This window comes from Pongo abelii, chromosome 19, assembly GCF_028885655.2.
Source record: "Pongo abelii isolate AG06213 chromosome 19, NHGRI_mPonAbe1-v2.0_pri, whole genome shotgun sequence".
Classification (NCBI taxonomy): domain Eukaryota; kingdom Metazoa; phylum Chordata; class Mammalia; order Primates; family Hominidae; genus Pongo; species Pongo abelii.
Window position 1 is genome coordinate 4466122 of NC_072004.2, and position 21388 is coordinate 4487509.

General features: G+C 48.4%; 1 protein-coding gene across 1 annotated transcript in view; it reads right to left on the reverse strand.

The window, feature by feature from the left end:
• Positions 1 to 3068: 3068 nt before the first annotated feature.
• Positions 3069 to 21388, reverse strand: part of PELP1 (proline, glutamate and leucine rich protein 1) — a 33533-nt gene continuing 15213 nt past the window's right edge. The window contains exons 4-17 of the mRNA XM_024234620.3: positions 14465 to 14614; positions 14164 to 14235; positions 8406 to 8465; positions 8011 to 8161; positions 7690 to 7816; positions 7449 to 7536; positions 6929 to 7017; positions 6735 to 6851; positions 6473 to 6620; positions 6174 to 6333; positions 5282 to 5337; positions 4914 to 5120; positions 3376 to 4812; positions 3069 to 3216 (exon numbers count right to left, since the gene is read on the reverse strand). Coding sequence (XP_024090388.3) covers positions 3124 to 3216; positions 3376 to 4812; positions 4914 to 5120; positions 5282 to 5337; positions 6174 to 6333; positions 6473 to 6620; positions 6735 to 6851; positions 6929 to 7017; positions 7449 to 7536; positions 7690 to 7816; positions 8011 to 8161; positions 8406 to 8465; positions 14164 to 14235; positions 14465 to 14614 — 2955 coding nt within the window. The 3' untranslated portion in view covers positions 3069 to 3123. The remainder of the gene's footprint in view (positions 3217 to 3375; positions 4813 to 4913; positions 5121 to 5281; positions 5338 to 6173; positions 6334 to 6472; positions 6621 to 6734; positions 6852 to 6928; positions 7018 to 7448; positions 7537 to 7689; positions 7817 to 8010; positions 8162 to 8405; positions 8466 to 14163; positions 14236 to 14464; positions 14615 to 21388) is intronic.

Consider the following 21388-nt stretch of genomic DNA (forward strand, 5'->3'; position numbering starts at 1 on the left):
GGCTGAGGCAGGAGAAGTGCTTGAACCCGGGAGGCAGAGGTGCAGTGAGCCGAGATCATGCCACTGCACTCCAGCCTGGGGCAAGACTCCATCTTGAAAAATAAATAAATTAAAATTTAAAAATTCAAAATACTGAAAACAATACACCCACACGAACCTATCCCTTTCGTTGCTTTATTTTCCCACTGTGCTCACCATCAAATATACATCTTACTTATTTGTCTACCCCCCACCCCCAAAATATCTAGAATATAGATCCCACAAGGGCAGGGCAGAGATTTCTGCATTTTGTTCACTGCTGTATCTCCAGCTTTGTAAAAATGTGCCTATCAATCACTACCAACATCAAATTTCTGGTTTTACTGTAATAATGTAAGATACAACCACTGGAGGAAACTGGCTGAAAGACAGCTTGTCATCCCTACCCTCTCAGTAGCATCTCTGCAACCTCCTGTGGACCTATAGTTACATACATTATATATATATACACATATATATATACTATATATGTATATATAGTATATAGTATATATACGTATACTTATATATATACGTATATATAAATATATACGTATATGTGTGTGTGTGTGTATGTATATATATATATATATATATATATATATATATATATACGTGTGTGTATTTTTCTTTTTTTTTGAGATGAAATCTCACTCTGTTGCCCAGGCTGGAGTGCAGCAGCACAATCTCGGCTCACTGCAATTTCCACCTCCTGGGTTCAAGCGATTCTCCTCTCAGCCTCCCGAGCAGCTGAGATTACAGGTGCACTCCACCACATCCAGCTAATTTTTGTTTTTTGTTTTTTTGAGATGGAGTCTCACTCTGTCGCCCAGGCTGGAGTGCAGTGGCGCGATGGCTCACTGCAAGTTCCGCCTCCCAGGTTCATGCCATTCTCTCGCCTCAGCCTCCTGAGCAGCTGGGACTACAGGTGCCTGCCACCACGCCCAGCTAATTTTTTGTATTTTTTAGTAGAGACAGCCTCTGATTTATATTACGTGACAATATACTACCATTTGCATTTAAAAATTATATATATATTTGTACGTGCATATAATATCTCCGGATGAACATGTAAAAACTGATCATACTGGCTGCTCTGGCAGAAAATCTCATGGCTAAAGAGGACTTTTCAACAGATCTTTTGTACCTCTTGAATTTTGAACCATGTGGATGTTTTACCTATCCAGAATACAATTCAAATTGGAAAAAATTCTGTTCTAGCCTCTTCCCCAGAATCAATGTCAACTTCGCCTCTCTCCAGTTTCCAGAAATCAGGTTCTTTCCCTTTCTGAAAAACCACTATTGCACTTTTCACACTCTACACCCTTGTCCTTGCAGTGATCCTTAAACCTTCCAGGGCCTTCTCCACCTAGAAGAAATTCCTCTTGAACTCAGAGGAGCAAAAAAAAAAAAAAGCTATTAAGACATTTTAAGAATAGGAAAATTTTAATATCACAATTATCACTGGATTACTGTTATTTTTCTTAGGTTTGATAATGGTATCATGATTGTGCAGAAAAACATTCTTAATCTTAGAAGGTAATTGATGTTAAAGAATCTGGGATGGGAAGGGCCACGATGTCTACAACTTACATTCACATGGTCCCATGAAAAAAGAAATGTGTATAAATACAGATGTATAGATTAGACAGATATATGGGTGTAATATAGATACATGTCTACATGTAGATATGCAGTTTATAGGGATAAGAGTTAACATGACTAAATGTTAATTGGCAAATCTAGGCAAAGGTTATCTATTGTACTGTTCTCACTTTTCTGTTTATTTCGAAAACAAGTTGAGGGGTAACTTTTTAAAATCCTACTGAAGTTTCCAAAAATTAGCTCAAATGCCACCTCCTCAAAGGGCTCTTCAGGATACATATTGGGAGAAATGACTCCCTCTTCTGCATTGCGAAGGCACTTTACTTAGGTTCATGATTCAATTGACTGAGCAAAAAAAACCATGGGGCCCCGAGTTCAAGCCCACAAATCTTGGTACCCTCTCACAGACACATCTCTCGGTTCATCCTCACACGTCCCTCCCAGCAAGGCCTAGAATAGGATTAGTACTTAAAGAAAACAGACACTGGGACGGCCAGGTGCAGTGGCTCACGCCTGTAATCCCAGCACTTTGGGAGTCCGAGGCAGGTGGATCATGAGCTCAGGAGTTCAAGACCAGCCTGGCCAACATGGTGAAACCCCATCTCTACTAAAAATACAAAAATTAGCCAGGCAGTGGCGGACGCCTGTAATCCCAGCTACTCAGGAGGCTGAGGCAGAGAATTGCTTGAACCCGGGAGGCAGAGGTTGCACTGAGCCGAGACCGTGCCACTGCACTCCAGCCTGGGCGACAGAGCAGGAGTCTATCTCAAAAAAAAAAAAAAGAAAAGAAAACACACTGGGTGGGAAATGTCCACACCTCAAGAGTGAGCAGGAAGGCCTGAGGTGAGCTTATTAAACTCCTGCCAGGGAGCTGTGAGGGGAACCCTCATTAGGAGGACCAGCCCCAAAACAGAGCTCATTCCCAACGTACCCACTACGGATGCCCTTTTATCTTGGGGTAAGGTTCAAATTTCCCAGAATTCAATGACTAAACTGCTCCACACCTTTTCCTAATTTTCTAAACTTCCATAGACTGAGCAATCACTCAGCCTGCCCTTTCAGACCAAGGGGGCGTATGTTTGAGCACGCATGCGTGTGGGCATGTGCATGTTGACACAGGTCCACTCACTAGGATACATTCTCCACACATTTCCCACCCCGAATACAAACATGAAAGCAGGGCTGTGTCTCTGTAACTCCTCGTTCTTAACCCTACACACAATTCTTCACGTTTAGCATCCAGCCAGAATCCTACAATTCTGACACCATCGTGCTGAGTGATGGGACAGTCCATTACCCCCGTAGGTCAATGGTTCCTCTCTGGATCGTCAACAAGAGGACAGCTATGGAGACATCTGGGGAATACTATGGACACCCTGAAAAGCCCAGCAGACACTTGAGCTTCTGGCTGGGGACCCAGGTGTGGCAAAAGGCAGAAGCAGCAGTCGCTATCTAAGGACATAACTTTATTGGAAACAAAGAGTGGGGTGCAGAAGATGGCTAGGAGTCAGGCTCTGTGGGAGGCAGTGGCTTCTCATCATCAGGGGGACAATCGATGAAGTCGGCCAGCATGGCAGCTGTGTCATCCTGCTCCTTTTGGCACAAAGATACAAGATTCAGAATAGTCACACACACATACACAGAAGAATGGTTCAGACTGGGCAAACCTCTCCTAAGATAAGCAGCTGCCACCCCTTCTCCCGCCAGCCCCACTTTCTCACCCAAGGAGCCTTCCCTGCCTGGCCCTCTCACCTTTTCCTGGTGAGCTTCGGCCTCTGTCTCTGTCTCCATCTCTTCTTCTGCAGGTGTCTCTGGTGGGGGCTGTACCTTGTCACTCCCATCCTCAGTCTCCTCTTCCAACAGGGTTGGGGGAGCAGAGGGCTCTTCTTCAACAAGCTCCTGGGGAGGGGGCCCTGCCGCAGGGCTTTCCCCTTCCCTCTCCACCTCTCCCTGGGAGGGGAGCACTTCAGGGGCCAGGGTGGGAGCTGTGTCAGCCCCATGCTCCTCCTCTGTCCCTGGCTCCTCCACTTCCAAAAGCAGCCCGGGTTCTGGTTCTGGCTCAGACTGCACCTTTGGGGGAGACTCAGGGGGAGGCAGAGTTGGAGGCAGGGTTGGGGGTGGAGGTCCACCTTCTTCTACCTCCCCTCCTGCTGTGCCAAACTCCAGGTCTTCCACCTCTTCCAATTCTTCTTCCTCCTCCTCATCCTCCTCTTCTTCTTCTTCCTCTAACTCACCTTCTTCTTCCTCAAATTCTTCCTCAAACTCTTCTTCCTCCTCTTCTTCCTCTTCAAAATACTCCTCTTCATCCTCTTCCTCTTCCTCAAAGTCTTCTTCCTCTTCCTCTTCTTCCTCTTCTTCTTCTTCTTCTTCTTCCTCTTCCTCCTCCTCTTCATCACTGCTGTTGATATTAATAACTGTCAAATCCTCTTCCAGGGCTGGGGGTCCTCCCCCACCAGGAGTCCCTTCAGGGACCAACTGGGGTGGAGGGAGCGTCACAGGACCAGGAACAGGCGGGGGCGGAGGTGGGGGTGGCGGGAGAGGCCCTGGGGCTGCAGGAAGTTCTTCAGGCTCCTCCTTGGCTGGCACAGGAGGGGAGGCTGTCGGTGGCCCAGTGGGGGCTATAGGGGGTGGTGTGGCACCTGAGGGTGGTGGGGGTGGCAGGGGGGGAAGCCCCTCGGGCACGATCACCACGCTGTCATCAGAGTCACTTTCCAAGGAGATCTCCACATCAGATGCCTCCTCCTTGTCATAGTGGACAAAGGCTGGTCTGGGCACTCTCCCCCCAAAAGTTTCATCTGGGGGTATAGTAGGTGGGGGAGTCCCACTAGGTGCAAGGATGGGGTCCTCATTTGAGCCTGCCCGGTGGTTCTCAGGGCCAGGAAGAAGCCGGGGAGGGACAGACACTAGGCCTGGGACAGAAAGGCCTAGGTGGTTGGCTGTGGTGGGAGGTCCAGGGCGTGCCGAGGGCACAGGGCCTGCTGAGGGCATGGGGCCTGCTGAGGGCATGGGGCCTGCTGAGGGCATGGGGCCCGGAGGATGGAAGGGTGGGGCCCTGAAGGGCGATGGGGCCTCAGGAGGGGGAGCTGGGGCAGGTGTGGGGCCGGTGGGGCCCATGGGCTGCAGGGGAGGAACCCGGGGGTGGGTCAGAGCAGCACAGGTCACCAGTGCTTCTGAGCAGAAAGAGGAGACCTGAGGGAAAGAAGAAACGGCAAGTGTGAGCACCAGAAATACTAGGTCTTGGAAACAAGAGACTCCAGGAACCAAAGAGGGGCTTGACCCGTCACAGTTACCTCAAGGCTATCTTCTCGCTGGCCGAGGGAGAAGGCTTGCAGGGCACAGGCAAGAGGAGGGGGGCAGCGAGGAGAAGGGGCCAGCAGCAGTGCCAGCAGCAGGCAGTAGAGTTCACGGCGGCAGCGGGAGCTCGTGTACGGGGAGCTGCCTAGGACCTCACCCTGCTGTACACCCATGACCAGGGGGAGGACCAGGTCATGCAGTCTCTGAAAAGGATAGAGCACACCTGGAAACATCCCAAGACCACCCAACCCTTCTCCAGAGCCTACTCCCAGGTCTGAATGGACCCACCTCTGGACCACACCCCCCAATGTGTACAGAGCAGGGGCCTCTTCCCCTATCTCCACGGAGACGAGGCTCCACTAACCCTGTGAGTCTCCTCCTTGATGAGAGGCCCACACATGAGGATGGTCCGGCTGAGGCCTGGGGAAGAAGAATGGTGTGTAAAGGGTAGGCTCCCAACAGGACTGACAGCAAGGGCTTCTGAAGCACACAGCCCAAAACGGGCATCAACTCTGCCACTGCCTATCTTGGCCAAGTCATTTAACTTCTCAACTAGAAAATGGGGATCATAAAAGTACCTCTACTGTATGGGGCCACCGACAGTATTTAATTGAGACAATGTAAGTAAAAAATTATAAATTTTATAATTTTGCATTTATATATTTGGGGACAATCGGCTCTCCCCTTCCCATGGGATGGGGTGGCAGACAGTGAAATATATGGGACCCAGAGGAAAGGCATCCATTAACTGCACAGCATCCCACTAGCAACCTGTGGACACGTCAGTGGTTATGATGAGAGCAGGGAGCTCCCCCAGGCAGCCTGCCCTGGGGAGAATGTCAACTTTACAGGGAGAAGCCTTCCCCGCGTGCTAGAACTCTGCCTGATAGAAAGCAGATATGCCAAGGATGTGCTGAATGCAGGAGGAAGCGGAGGCCTTGGAGGGGCAGTGTCAGCTACCAGAGTTCCCGGTCTAACCACAGGACCCGAGGCCGCCTGCAGCCCTGGCAACAGGGCGGCTGCTTGGGCGCCTCCTCCTGGCCTCTCTGCGGGCTTCCGCCTGGCTCTGCATTTCACAGGCACCTTCCCCTTCACCCGCTGTTTGGGGGACCACTTATCACAGTGGACAAAGGCTGGTCTGGGCACTCTCCCCACAAAAGTTTCATCTAAGGGTACAGTAGGTAGGGGAGTCCCACTAGGGGAAAGAATGGGGTCCCATTTGAGCTCCAGTGGTCCAGGGCACAGGCCTCACCCACCTCTGAGTGCAGCCGCACACACGTCGCTGTTGGCATTGCTATCTCCTTTCCGGTGGCTTGGCGGGGCCATAGCTTCCCCCACATCCAGCTTTAGCTTCTTGGGGGCGCTGGGCTTCCCAGTTTGCAAACTCCCATCAGGGCTCCCCCGTGGGCTACGCAGCTGGTGGCAGAGGAAACATAAATCACATCCACAGGCAAACAAGAAGGCAGGACAGCCACAGCAGACAGTGTTTCCTGAGCAGGCACACTTGGTCAAAGGGCACAGGATGAGTCCTAAGATGGAGCCGAGGCTTCCTCACCTTAAGGGCATCAGCTGGCGGGGAGATGTCACTGAGCAGGTGGGTGAGCAGGGCCTCTCCAGAGGCTCCTCCCTGAAGCATTCCCGCCGAGGCCCCACAAACCTGCACCCACAGCTCTAATATCGCATACACCTTGGTCCGAACCGTGCTGTGTCATGAGCAAAGATGGCAGTTATGAATGGGGGGTCAACATGCCAGAAGCCCCAGCCCACCTGCACCCCCTCACCCCCCTCTCCTCTTTATTCCCTTCCTGGATGGTCACCTGTAAGGCCTCTCCTGGCCTGGAGAGAGGGAATCTCTACCGATGCTCCAGGAATTGAGGACCTGGGGAAGCAGGCGGCTGATCAGGATCCCAAAGCGCAAGAGCCGGCTTCCACACCTGGGGCAGAGAAGGAATGTGACCCTCGTTTCTGGCACGCCCTATCCCTTCACCAGAGCCAGCCCAATCCCACTCACGCAAGGATGAGTGCAGACAGCAGGTCCAAGGCCTCAAGGTGGATAGAGGGCAGCAGCAGCAGCCGCAGGGGACCATCTCCATGCAAGCTCTGGAAAAAAAGTGGCAGAGATAAAGAGTGGGGGAAGAGAGTGAGAGTCAGAGAGACAGAGACAGGGACAGACTATTTACATATGTACACATAGGTAAGAAACCCAACCCCTGATCTCAGCTCTCCCAACAAAATCAAATCCCTATCCTCTAAAATAGACCCTGGATGGAAGGTAAGAAGGATGGCTGGGCCTCTCAGCAATGACTCAGCTGATCCCCAAATTCACCCTCCCCCAAGGAAGCACTTGCTACACTCTGACAGTGTGCTCCTATGTCGGGACACACAGAAAGTAATGGTATTTGGACAAAAGTAGGAAGCTGTCTGGGACGACTCCAGGATGACACTGTTTGGGGAGACTCAGGTCCCCAGTACTTTCCTGGTTGCCTGGTATCCTGAGCAAGGGCTATGAAGAGATGACAAATCCCACTTACAATATTCTTGCTACTGACGCTGAGGGTCCGGCAGATGAAATCCAGGATTTCCTGCACAGGGACGGACACGGGAGCTCCAAACTCAGAGCTAAAGAGAATCAGAGCAGGGAGACCCTCAGAGCAGGCTCCCTGGCGTAACTCCCACACCCACCTTCATCTCCTTTCTCCTGATGAAGGCGACACTCCCTCATCAATCCCTCCTGCTCCACGCCTCCGCTCCCTCCAATACCCACACACACACCTGAGCATGAGCCCTAGGCAGCGGGCCAGTCCCGAAAACCTCTGCCGAAGCTGGAGAAGGACATGGGCATCACCATCTTCTGAGGACAGCAGCATCTCCACCCCAGGGCCTTCATTCTGCACAGGAGCTAGCAGAAGCACAACTACCCTGTACACTGTCTTTCTTCCATCCCCTCCTCTGTCATTTCTGGTGGACGACCTGCCTGTATTCTAACCCATTTTCCCCAAAAACCAACTGCCCCATGTCTCTGGGCTCCCCTCCTGTTCCTTTCTGCCACGCTTCCTCACCATTGTTCCACTAACTAGCAGCCCTGGTCCCTACCGGTCTCTGCTCCCTCGTACAGGGCCCCCAGCAGGGTGTGCAGTGAGGCCAGCAGACTGTGTAGCTCCTGCTCCCAGCTCTCGGTGTGCTTCAGGCCTTGGGAAAAGCCAGCCCCTAAAGAGGGCAGCCGGGAATAACACTCACAGGCCAACTGCAGGAGAAAGGACAGAAACCTGGTCAGATGGGAATCCAGCCCAGCCACAGAACCCCCAGCCCCACTAACGCCCAAAAGAGATGGAGATCAGAGAGAGCTCTGAGGGAAACCTGAGATGGGACAATGAGGCCGAAGGACCCAGATGGGCATATGAAGGCAGGACAGAAAAGCTGAGGAGGAGCAGCAAGAGACACTCCAGGCTCAGATCCCCAGGCTCTCCCTCTCCCTCCCTGCCCTTTACCTGTTGGAGCTGAGGGCTCAAGGCATCCACCCTAGACAGAAAAAATGAGGCCAGCTTGCCCTGGATGTGGAGGAAAAAAGGAAGAGGCTGGTGAGCCAGCTCTGAGAGCCAGAGATGTACACCCCATCCATTCCCAGCAGCAAACTCTAAGCCCAGGTCTTTTTTTTCCTGTAGACACAAGAAGCAAAGTCCTCTAAGGGGCACGCTTTCATGGTAAAAGACTCCTCAACACCAGCTCTGGTCCTCGGCTTCCTGCTTGGGGGCAAAAAGGGCCTGGCCCTGTCCCACAGAAAGCTGGGCTTCCTCCTTGACAGTTTTTGCAAAATTTTTCCCTCAAGCCAAAAGGACATAGTACTAAAAAACAATCTCCACACTCCAACTTTCTACCAGCTCACACACAAAAACGAGGGTCCAAGCTGGAAGTTAAGACACTAACCAGAGGTATGAGGGCAGGACAAGGTCAAAAAAGAAGGCTGCTAGAGCAGAAGTAAGGCAGCAAGTCTCGGAGTAGCAATCTGTCATTCAGCACTTTCTCTGCCTGCTGTGTGAAGGTGCTAGGGCAGGAGTGTTTAACCTGAGAACCACAATTTAGTTGGATATATAATCATAGGGGGCCTGTGAACATGGATGGGAGAAAAAATTACTCCCACTAGCCTATTTGTAAAATGTAGTGTTTCCTTCACTTATAAATGCAGACAAATAGCCACAGTAGTATCAGCAGTACCTGTGACTGTCACTAATAGAATCATTTTCATGTCACATTATAACTGTAACACATCCTGAAATACCATTCACATGCATCACTAATTTGCAATCATAGTCGTTGTAAGACCTGCTTCTAGATCTTATTACTTAACATGTCAATAAAAAAGCACAAGCTGGGTGCAGTAGCTCACGCCTGTAATCCGGGCACTTTGGGAGGTCAAGCCAGGCGGATCACTTGAGCCAAGGAGTTTGAGACCAGTCTGGGCAACATGGAGAAACCCTATCTCTACTAAAAATACAAAAACTTAGCCGGGTGTGGCGGCACATGCCTGTAGTCCCAGCTACTTGGGAGGCTGAGGTGGGAGGACCACCCGAGCCCAGAACCGAGATCACGCCAGTCAGTGTACTCCAGCTTGGGTGACGAGAGTGAGACCCTGTCTCAAAAAGAAAAAAAAAAAGGCCAGGCACGGTGGCTCATACCTGTAATCCCAGCACTTTGGGAGGCTGAGGTGAGCAGATCACGAGGTCAGAAGTTCAAGACCAGCCTGGCCAACATGGTGAAACCTCGTCTCTACTAAAAATACAAAAATTAGCTGGGCACAGTGGTGGGCACCTGTAATCCCAGCTACTTGGGAGGCTGAGGCAGGAGAATTGCTTGAACCCAGGAGGCGGAGGTTGCAGTGAGCCGAGATCATGCCACTGCACTCTAGCCTGGGTGACAGAGCAAGACTCCGTCTCAGAAAAAAAAAAGAATTAGTAAGGACAACAAGACAAGCATATGGAAAAACAATAATCTGGAGCCAACACTGGCAACATACAGAGAAGGGGAAAGAGCAGGCTCATGTCTTCCCTGAGACATCCTAGTGGTGCACACCTGTAGTCCTAGCTACTTGGGAGACTGATGTGGGAGGATCACTCGAGCCCAGGAGTTCAAGATTACAGTGAACTACAATCTTAACACTGCACTCCTGGGTCACTAGGCGAGACCCTATCTCCAAAAACGGCTCAAAAAGCTGGACTGAGGCCAACAGAAGCCTGCTTATGTGACTGCAATAAAGCAGTGTATGTTGAAGCGACACGGCTCTAACCACAGGTTACCCTGGCTGACCCATAAAGCAAACCAAAGCAATGAATCCCTTGGAACAGTTCACTCAAAACGCGCACACATACAGCATGTCCTGGGGCTCTTTCAAGAGTGCGTCAGTCTTCCCACCCATTCCGAGGAACTGCTCATCAATGTGGCAAAGAGGAAGTGAGTTCAAGTCTCTGCAGGAATTGACCCCATGGACTCAGAATGCTTGATTCACGTCACTTGGGAGCAGTGATACTGAGCTTGGAGTCTACAATTACCCTGAGAGTATCCGGGGAATGTAACAGAAAACACAGACACTTCAAAGCGGCAGTTACCAGTTTTCCTAAGTACTAGTCTGCGAGACTTTCCAAGTGCAAATTGCCCCTGGAGCCTCTGCATAACAGATTCTTATCTGAAGTGCTGGCAGCCGACAAAGCCAAAACCCTCAATACTCTCAACAGAGGGAAGTTCTCCAGACGACCTTTTTTTTTTTTTTTGAGACAGGGTCTCACTCTGTTACCCAGGCTAGAGTGCAGTGACACGATCTCAGCTCACTGCAACCTCTGCCTCACAGCTTCAGGGGATCTCCTGCCTCAATGTTCCAAGCAGCTGGAACCACAGGCACACACCACCACACCCAGCTAATTTTTTTGTATTTTTGGTAGAGGTAGGGTTTCACCATGTTGGCCAGGCTGATCTCAAACTCCTGGCAGATGACACTTGATTCTTAGGGAAATAAAGGTAAGACACTCCCTGGAAGGACACAGGAACATTTGTTAGTTTGGAAAGGGTACTCGAAATGCAGGGCTTAAGTTCAACTGTCTGACAAAAGGTTGTGAATTATAGATAAATTCTCCTGACTACTCACACTGAAAATAAAAAAGCAACAGCAGAAGAACGCTTAGCATTCTAGTCTCCTTAACTCTTACTATTCACACTTCTACCCTGTTAATTAACACTCAATTTCCCCTCCACTTTCATGGGGGATGCAGGTAGATAAAAATACCTAACAGAGCTGAATCAAAATACACTTTTGCAGTAAAACCAAACCTTTGCTCGGGGACAAACTGCTGGCCTGTGTCATTTGAGAAGTTAACTTACAGAACATTTGACAAGATAACCAGTTTTTACTAAACTTAGTAAAACCTCAGTAAATAACCTCTGCTAATCTTTAATAAAATCGATGAATCACTCCAAATACCTTCTTGACAAAAAGTCCTGCCCTGCCTACCCAAAGATTCTATTAGCTGTGATTAGAGGCATTCGCATGAAAAGAAGGAACCAGCAAGGACACAACCCCACGCTCACTCAGAACGAGCATCTGCTCAGGCATTTTTCAGATACTGCGAGTAACCAGTTACTAACGACACTGCAGGCACCACTCCCCGATGACTGCAGGCACCACTCCCCGATCACTGCAGGCACCACTCCCTGATCACTGCGCTCAGGCCGATGGAACTCTGACTCACAGTCCTTCCCAGGCCAGTGAGCTACACAGCCACTAACAATTGACTAGAGCTGCTATCTGCCCTGGTTTTACAATTACCAGATAATATAACCTGTGGTTACGTCACTTAAGTCCCTCTCAGCTGGTTTTCTCCTCTGTAAAATGCAATGATACAAATTCCACAGAATAATTACAATGATAAAATGAGACAACACATCTTAGACACTCAGGAGAGTGAATGGCACAGTGGGCACCCACTAAAGACCAGTTCCCTTTCCCCCCAAGAGGTTTTACTTTCTTGCTTTGGTCACAGAACCACATTAATCTCACTTTCTCTTTTTTTTTTTTTGGAGACGGAGTCTCACTCTGTCACCCAGGCTGGAGTACAGTGGCGCGATCTTGGCTCACCGCAACCTCCACCTCCTGGGTCCAAGCAATTCTCCTGCCTCAGCCTCCCAAGTAGCTGGGACTACAGGCACACACCGCCACGCCCGGCTAATCTTTTGTATTTTAGTAGAGGCGAGCTTTCACTGTGTTACCCAGGCTGGTCTCAAACTCCTCAGCTAATGCAATCCGCCCACCTTGGCCTCCCAAAGTGCTGGGATTACAGGCATGAGCCACCACGCCTGGCCTCATAATCTCACTTTCAAGACAACCTGAATAGCAAACTCCCCCCTGACTAACAATACTAATGGCAAATACAGTTAACTCCACCAGTTAAACAAAAAAAATTACTAATTTGCCACAAATTCCAGCTCTCTAGAGATTTGTGTTTCCATCTGAGTAAGCAGGTGTCCAATCGTTTGTCAAACCAATGGTGAATATAACAAAATAAGAGAACATTTAATCTACAGGGGAACACCTACTTGTTCTTAGATATAGTTGGCATCCAATTAAACTGCAAACAACAAATGTGCCAATTACAAATGGCCCTTTAACTGTGACTGCTTAGGTAGAATTTGTAAACCATTCATGTTTGCTATTGTATCTCCTTAAAAACAAAACTGTAATTCTTCTCCTGACCTCCTCCATCATCTGACCCACACACACCCTGACCCGCCTGTCTGACCTACTAAAGCTCTTTTGTAGTCACCTTGTATGTGCCATGACAACTGGGAGGAAGGGGTCAGGAAGCGACAGAGGGAGTTTAAACAGGAATATACGCAGAAAGAAGTGTTGGGGCAATTGTCCTAGGGAAGTGATGTGTCAGGAAGCATTCCCAGAGAAAATTACAAGACCTTCAAGAATAAAGTAAGGGCTGGGTGCGCAGGTGGCTCATGCCTGTAATCCCAACACTTTGGGAGGCTGAGACGGGAGGATCACATGGGGCCAGGAGTTCAAGACCAGCCTGGCCAACATGGTGATACCTTGTCTCTACTAAAAATATAAAAGTTAGCTGGGCGTGGTGGCATATGTCGGTAATCTCAGCTACTCGGAGGCTAAGGCTTGAGAATCACTTGGAACCTGGGAGGTGGAGCTTGCAGTGAGCCGATATCACGCCACTGCACTCCAGTCTGGGCGACAGAGACTCTCTCAAAAAAAATAAAATGGCCAAGCGCAGTAGCTAATGCCTGTAATCCCAGAACTTTGGGAGGTCAAGGCGGGCGATCACGAGGTCAAGAGATCGAGACCATCCTGGCCAACATGGTGAAACCCCATCTCTACTAAAAATACAAAAATTAGCTGGGCGTGGTAGTATGCACCCGCAGTCCCAGCTACTCAGGCGGCTGAGGCAGGACAATTGCTTGAACCCAGGAGGCGGAGGTTGCAATGAGCCAAGATCACGCCACTGCACTCCAGCCTGGCAACAGAGTGAGACTCCATCTCAAAAAAAATTAATAAAATAAGATATGATGTGAATTGGTTGAACATTAAAAATTAAAAAAAATAAAAGAATAAAGTAAGATAGAAAGGGGGCCAGGCACAGTGGCTCACACCTGTAATCCCAGCACTTTGAGAAGCTGAGGCAGGAGGATCACTTGAGGTCAGGAGTTCAAGACCAGCCTGGGTAACATGGCAAGACCCCCTACAAAAAATTTAATAATCAGCTGGGCGTGGTGGTACATGCCTTAGTCCCAGCTACTTGGGAGGCTGAGGTGGGAGAATTGCTTGAGCCCAGGAGGTCAAGGCTACAGTGAGCCAAGTGTGTGCCACTGCACCCCAGCCTGGACAACAGAGTAAGACCCTGTCTCAAAAAAAAGACAAAGTGGTAGAAAAGTGGGCAGGGCATTTTAAGAGATACAGAAAAGGCAAGGCAGAAAAAGGAAGGAGCCCATGGTTCAGAGTCTGGCTTAGGCTTCAAACAGATACAGGTTCCAGTGCCTGCTGATCTTAGCAAGTTCTCGATTCCAATTTCTTTGGAAAAACGAGGATTAAATGAGGTAAGTGCTACAAAGTGGTAGAAGTGTACTTGTGGAGATAGGTAACTTTAAAGGATAATCAGAAGATAGGTGCTTAGGAATCTCAGGACAGGAATCTGAGGTAAGAGCTCTCAAGGCTTACACTGGTGGGGAGAAGAGTGCATAAATACTTACTTTGAGAGAACCACAAGCCCGAGGGAAATAGGTCATACAAGCCTTCATTCCTTCCAATGCTGACTGCTCACACTGTAGGAAAAACAAAGGGAGAAACGAGAGGCTGAGAGCACCATGTCACCATATTCCATCTCCCCCAGCACCCCACAAGGGCCCTTCTCCAGAAATCACTTTTTCTTGGCCCCTCCCTCTTCTCGCTTCTTCAATCCTATTCCCCAGTCACTTCCATCAAACAATTAAACAGTGTGTGAAGGTGAGGACTGCGAGGTGCCATGGGGAAGGGCCCAGGGAGACATCTCACCTCTGGCCTGAGGCCCAGCAGGGAGGTGAGAAGGCCAGGGAGGTGGTTCATGGAGATGTCCCGGAACAGTGCAGGCAGTTGGGCTGCATATCGGAGGAGGTCCCTCAGGACAGCCACGGCCAGCTCCATTGTGGCAGGCGGGTCCTGGGTCTAAAGAAAAAATAATCTCTCATGCTTCCAGCCTCACCTTAATCACCAAAGAGCAGCAGGAGAAAATACAAGCATTCTGAGAAATGCCACGGTTAATGTCAGTATGACCATCCAAGCCACTACCTGGCAGAAAAGAGGGTATGGAGACATGGATACTGTGTTTACATTTTACTATTAAGGGTATCTGGGGTCCTAGGAATTTGTGTGGGTGAAAAAAAGAGTAACAAAGCTATACCTTAAAGACCTGATTAACTGAAGAGTTTTCTTTTTTTTTTTTTTTGAGACGGAGTCTTGCTCTGTCGCCCAGGCTGGAGTGCAGTGGCGCGATCTCGGCTCACTCCAAGCTCCGCCTCCCAGGTTCACGCCATTCTCCTGCTTCAGCCTCCCGAGTAGCTAAGACTACAAGTGCCTGCCACCACGCCCGGCTAATTTTTTGTATTTTTAGTAGAGACGGGGTTTCACCATGTTAGCCAGGATGGTCTCGATCTCCTGACCTCGTGATTTGCCCGCCTTGGCCTCCCAAAGTGCTGGGATTACAGGTGTGAGCCACTGTGCCCGGCCGAGTTTTCTTTTTTTTTTTTGAGACAGAGTCTTGCTCTGTCCCCCAGGGTGGAATGCACTGGGGCAATCTCAGCTCACTGCAACCTCTGACTCCTGGGTTCAAGCGATTCTCATACCTTAGCCTCCTGAGTAGCTGGGATTATAGGCATGGACCATCACGCCTGGCTAATTTTTGTATTTTTAGTAGAGATGGGGTTTTGCCACATTGGCCAGGCTGGTCTTGAACCCTGGGAGTCAAGTGATCCACCCACCTCAGACTCCCAAAGTGCTAGGATTACAGGCGTGAGCCACGGTGCCCAGCCTTTCTTTTTTTTGAGACAGGGTCTCACTCTGTCATCCAGGCTGGAGTGCACTGGTGCAGCAATCTCGGCTCACCGCAGCCCTGGAAAGATTTTCCGATGATCTCATACTAATGTTCCCTGCTAGAAAGGGAGAAGAGCACTTTTCAGACTGAAAAATAAGCCTCAGCCATAACAAAACTGCGCCATCTCTTCGAGGTTGCTGCTAGCTGGCTCAAACCCACCCTGGAACCCATGGAGAAAAAACAATTTGAATTTAAAAGGACTTCCTTAGAAAATTAATATGTATCTAAGGAAAAAACATCCAGCATATATCTCCTGCTAGAAGAGAGGAGGCCATGCGTCAAAAAAAGAGAATAGTTATGAAGCAAAAACAGGCAGGCCTACCAACGACACACAGGCCCTCATCACTGTCCAGTCACCCTACCACATCTCTCTGGTTAACTCTCCTAATTAAGTTTCCTCCTCCAACTTCCAAATCGCTGCTTCTCCCACCACTGGCACCTCTGTTTGACCTTGCCCATAACTTCACAGAAAAAACTGAAGCCCAGAGATAATTACAAGTAACTATAAAAACAGCAATTAGTTTTGCACCAACCTAATAAAACAGCCTTCGCTTCCCACTCCCAAACCTCGAAATTTCATCTTCATCCTACCCACCCTCTCCTGCCCTCTTCCTACCCAAAGACAGTGCCTCCGCTGTGCTTTCAATACCATCTTCCTCTTAATACTATCCCCTCCCTTCCTCTCAGAACCTTACACTGTCACTCGCTTTATCTCCCTTGAATTTCTAACCAGTCCCCATCACATGGACTCTTCCCACTGACATTTATACAGCTCAAGTCTCTCCCATCTTAAAAAAATCTTGTCTTTTTTATTTTACTTATTTATTTTGAGACGGAGTTTCCTTCTGTAGCCCAGGCTGGAGTGCAGTGGTGTGATCTTGGCTCACTGCAACCTCCGCCTCCTGGGTCCTGGTTCAATTGATTCTCCTGCCTCAGCCTCCCTCGTAGCTGGGATTACAGGCACATGCCACCATGCCCAGTTAATTTTTGTATTTTTAGTAGAGACGGGGTTTCACCATGTTGGCCAGACTGGTCTTGAACTCCTGACCTCATTATCTGCCTGCCTCAGCCTCCCAAAGTGCTGGGATTACAGGTGTGAGCCACCGAAAAAGTCTTTTCTTTAGCCCATACTTCACTTGCCAAATCCCAGTAATCACCCAATTTCTCTCCATCATTGTTAGAGCCCAGCATCTCCAAAAGATTTCCCATCTTCCCTCCTTCCATTTCCCTTCTCCCATTTGCTTCTTATTCCATGCCAGTCTGGCTTCAGCGTCCACTGCTCCAGCAAAACCACTCTCACTATGGTCTTACCACCCATGCTGCTAATCTGATCAACAATTCTCAGTCTGCGTCTGTCCCACCTCAGGAGGCACACACAGAAATAACTCCTCCCTCATCCTTCAAGTAGTCTTCGCTTGGCCCCCTCCAGCCCGCAATCCTGGTTATCTTCTTCTTTCTGTTGGCCTGTCTCAGTCTCCTTGGTCAGTTCGTCTTCCTCTGCCTGACCATTAAGTGTGGTGTGCTTTAAAATCCAGTCTATAAAAGGGCTCATTTTGATAATCTCATCCTCAGCTTCAACTGCCATCTAAACACTGAAGACTCTTCCCCCTAGTAAGATGCCAGGCCGGGCACGGTAGCACATGCCTGTAATCCCAACACTTTGGGAGGCCAAGGTGGGAGGACTGCTTGAGCCCAGAAGTTCGAGACCAGCCTGGACAATATAGCAAGAACCCATCTGTACAAAAAATTTTTTTTAATTAGCGGGGGGTGGTGGTACACGCCTGTAGTCCCAGCTATTGCTGGGGGCGGTGGGGGGTACTGATGTGAGCACCAGAGGTCAAGGCTGCAGTGAGCCATGATCACACCACTATATTCTAGCCCAGGTGACAAAATGAAACCATGTCTTTAAAAAAAAAAGAACATAAAAAGGGCTGGGCTTGGTGGCTCACACCTGTAATCCCAGCACTTTGGAAGGCTGAGGTGGGTGGATCACTTGAGGTCAGGAGTTCAAGACCAGCCTGCTGGCCAACATGGTGAAACCCTGTTTCTACTAAAAATACAAAAATTAGCCAGGTGTGGTGATGGGCACCTGTAATCCCAGCTACTCAGGAGGCTGAGGCAGAAAAATCGTTTGAACCCGGGAGGCGGAGGTTGCAGTGAGCCGAGACCGCGCCACTGCACTCCAGCCTGGGCCACAGAGCAAGACTCCACCTCAAAAAAAAAAAAAAAAAAAAAAAAAAGCCAGCTAAAGCCTCCACCCACTGAACCATCAGAGCTACACTGAGATGCCTGGCCACTTCCACTGATGCCAGATCAGGGGGATAGTTACTAATGGTGCTTCTACTGAATGCTCAAGGCCGCAGTCATGGTATTTTCTTCCCACACGTCCAAACGTGTCTTCCAATGTTCAGGAATCCAGAAGTCACCCTGGACATGTGTTCTACTCGATGCTAATCTATCCTCAGCATCTGCCACTCTGACACTAAATCTCTCTCAAACCTATATCGTTCTCATCAGTTCTACTGCCACAACCCTAGTCCAAGCTACTATGAATGTTCTCCTAGATTACTTTAGCAGCCATCTACCTAGTCTTTCTGCTTCCAATCTGTTCCTTTCTAATCCATTTTCCACAGGCAGCCAGAGATATATTTTCTTTCTTTTTCTTTCTTTTTTGAGATGGAGTCTTGCTCTGTCACCCAGGCTGGAGTGCAGTGGCGCGATCTCGGCTCACTGCAACCTCCACCTCCCGGGTTAAAGCAATTCTCCCTCCTCGGCCTCGCAAGTAGCAGGGATTACAGGCGCCCGCCACCATGCCTGGCTAATTTTTGTATTTTTAGTAGAAACAGGGTTTCACCATGTTGCCCAGGCTGGTCTCGAACTCCTGACCTCAGGTGATCCGCCCACCTCAGCCTCCCAAAGTGCTGGGATTACAAGCGTGAGCCACCACGCCTGGCCTCAGAGAGATACTTTCAATCACCACCACCACCTCCTCATCGCTGCTTAAAACCTTCCATGAGTTGCCACTACTCCAAGAATAAAAGCCAAAATCCTTAGCATGGTCTATAAGGCCATACACAACTTGGTCCCCAGTCTCCCTATCTCCCCAGCCATATCTCATCAATTCTAGCCACATGCTGGAATTCTTCAAGCAGGCCACGCTCCTCTTCTCTCACAGCTTTGGCACATTAGAACACTCTCTTAACCCAATTAACTCCTATTGATCAGTTCAGAAAAGCTCTCCCTGGACTGCTGGCCCTGATCACAACTACCCACACTACCCCAGCTGAAGTCAGATTCTCCTGTTACATGTTTTCTGAGAACTATAGTCTTTACCTCCACAGCACCTACCTCGGTTTATCACTTCACATTCATTTATATAATTATTCAATTGAAGTATCTTCGCTGGGCGTGGTGGCTCATGCCTGTAATCCAAGCACTTTGGGAGGCCGAGGCGGGCGGATCACGAGGTCAGGAGATCGAGATCATCCTGACTAACACAGTGAAACCCCATCTCTACTAAAACTACAAAAAATTAGCCAAGTGTGGTGGTGGGAGCCTGTAGTCCTAGCTACTTGGGAGGCTGAGGCAGGAGAATCACTTGAACCTGGGAGGCGGAGGTTGCAGTGAGCCAAGATCATGCCACTGCACTCCAGCCTAGGCGACACAAGACTCCATCTCAAAAAAAAAAGTATCTTCAACTAGAACAGGAATCAGTAAATGATGGTCTATGGGTGCCTGTTTTGCATGGCCCACAAACTAAGAATGGCTTTTACATTTTAAAGGATTGGAAAATAAACAATATACAATAGAAACTATATGTGCTTCACAAAGCATAAACATTTCCTATTTGTAAACATTTACTTCATAGAAAAAGTGCTAGACTCTGAGCACCATGAAAGCAGGGCCCATGTACATCTCACTGTCTCCCAAGAGCTTGGTACACTGCCCGCTATATGTGCTCAGAAAATGCTTGTTAAATAACTAAGTGGAGATGTTATCAAAGGATGTAAAAGTAGGGGAAAAAATTAAAACGTTAAAAGAGCAACAAAGTATGACAAACGCACAACCAACCTTATACTGAACAGGAAAAAGTTGAAAGCATTCCCCTTGAGAACTGGAACAAGACAAGGATGCCCACTTTCACCACTTCTATTCAACATAGCACTGGAAGTCCTAGCCAGAGCAATCAGACAAGAGAAAGAAATAAAGGGCATCTAGGCCAGGCGCAGTGGCTCACACCTGTAACCCTAGCACTCAGGGAGGCCGAGGCAGTCAGATCACTTGAGGTCAGGAGTTCGAGACCAGCCTGGCCAACATGGCGAAACCCTATCTTTACTAAAAATACAAAAATTAGCCAGGCGGGGTGGCAGGCACCTGTAATCCCGGCTACCTGGGAGGCTGAGGCAGAAGAATTGCTTGAACCCAGGAGGCGGAGGTTGCAGTGAGCCAAGACTGCACCACTGCACTACAGCCTGGGCAACAGAATGAGAGGCTCCATCTAAAAGAAAAAAAAAAAAAAGGAAGAAAGGAAGAAATAAAGGACATCTAAATCGGTAAGGGGAAGTCAAACTGTCGCTATTCACCAGTGATATGATCATATACCTAGAAAACCCTAAAGACTCATCCAGAAAGCTCCTAGATCTAATAAATGAAGCCAGTAAAGTTGCAGGATACAAAATCAATGTATACACATCAGCAGCACTGCTATACACCATCAGCAACCAAGCTGAGAATAAAATCAAGAACTCAGCCACTTTTACAACAGTAGCAAAAAATAAAATAAAATACTTAGGAATACACCTAACCAAGGAGATGAAAGACCTCTATAAGGAAAAACTACAAAACACTGCTGAAAGAAATCACAGACGACACAAACAAATGGAAACACATCCATGCTCATGGATAGGTAGAATCAATATTGTGAAAATGGCCATACTGCCAAAAGCAATCTACAAATTCAATGCAATTCCCACCAAAATACCACCATCATTCTTCATAGAACTAGAAAAAACAATGCAAAAATTCATATGGAACCAAAAAAGATCCCACAAAGCCAAAGCAAGGCTAAGCAAAAAGAACAAATCTGGACGCATCACATTACCTGACTTCAAAATATACTACAAGGCTACAGTTACCAAAACAGCATGATACTGATATAAAAATAGGCACATAGACCAATGGAACAGAAGCGAGAACCCAGATATAAAGCCAAATACTTACACCCAACTGATCTTCAACAAAGCAAACAAAAACAAGTGGGGAAAGGACACCCTTTTCAACAAATGGTTCTGGGATAACTGGCAAGCCACATGTAGAAGAATGAAACTGGATCCTCCTCTCTCACCTTACACAAAAATCAGCTCAAGATGGATCAAGGATTTAAATCTAAGACTGAAACCATAACAATTCTAGAAGATAATATCAGAAAAATCCTTCTAGACACTGGCTCAGGCAAAGAGTTCATGACCAAGAACCCAAAAGCAACAAAAACAAAGATAAATAGATGGGACTTAACTAAAAAGCCTCTGCACAGCAAAACAAATAATCAGTAAACAACCCACAAAGCGGGAGAAAATCTTCACAAACTACGCATCTGACAAAGAACTAACATCCAGAATTTACAAAGAATTCAAACAAATCAGCCAGAAAAAAACAAATAATCACATCAAAAAGTGAGCTAAGGACATGAATAGTCAATTCTCAAAAGAAGATACACAAATGGCCAGCAAACATGAAACATCACTACCATTTGATCCAGCAATCCCACTACTGGACATCTACACAGAGGAAAAGATGCCATTATATGAAAAAGACCCTTGCGCACAATATTTTATAGCAGCACAATTCAC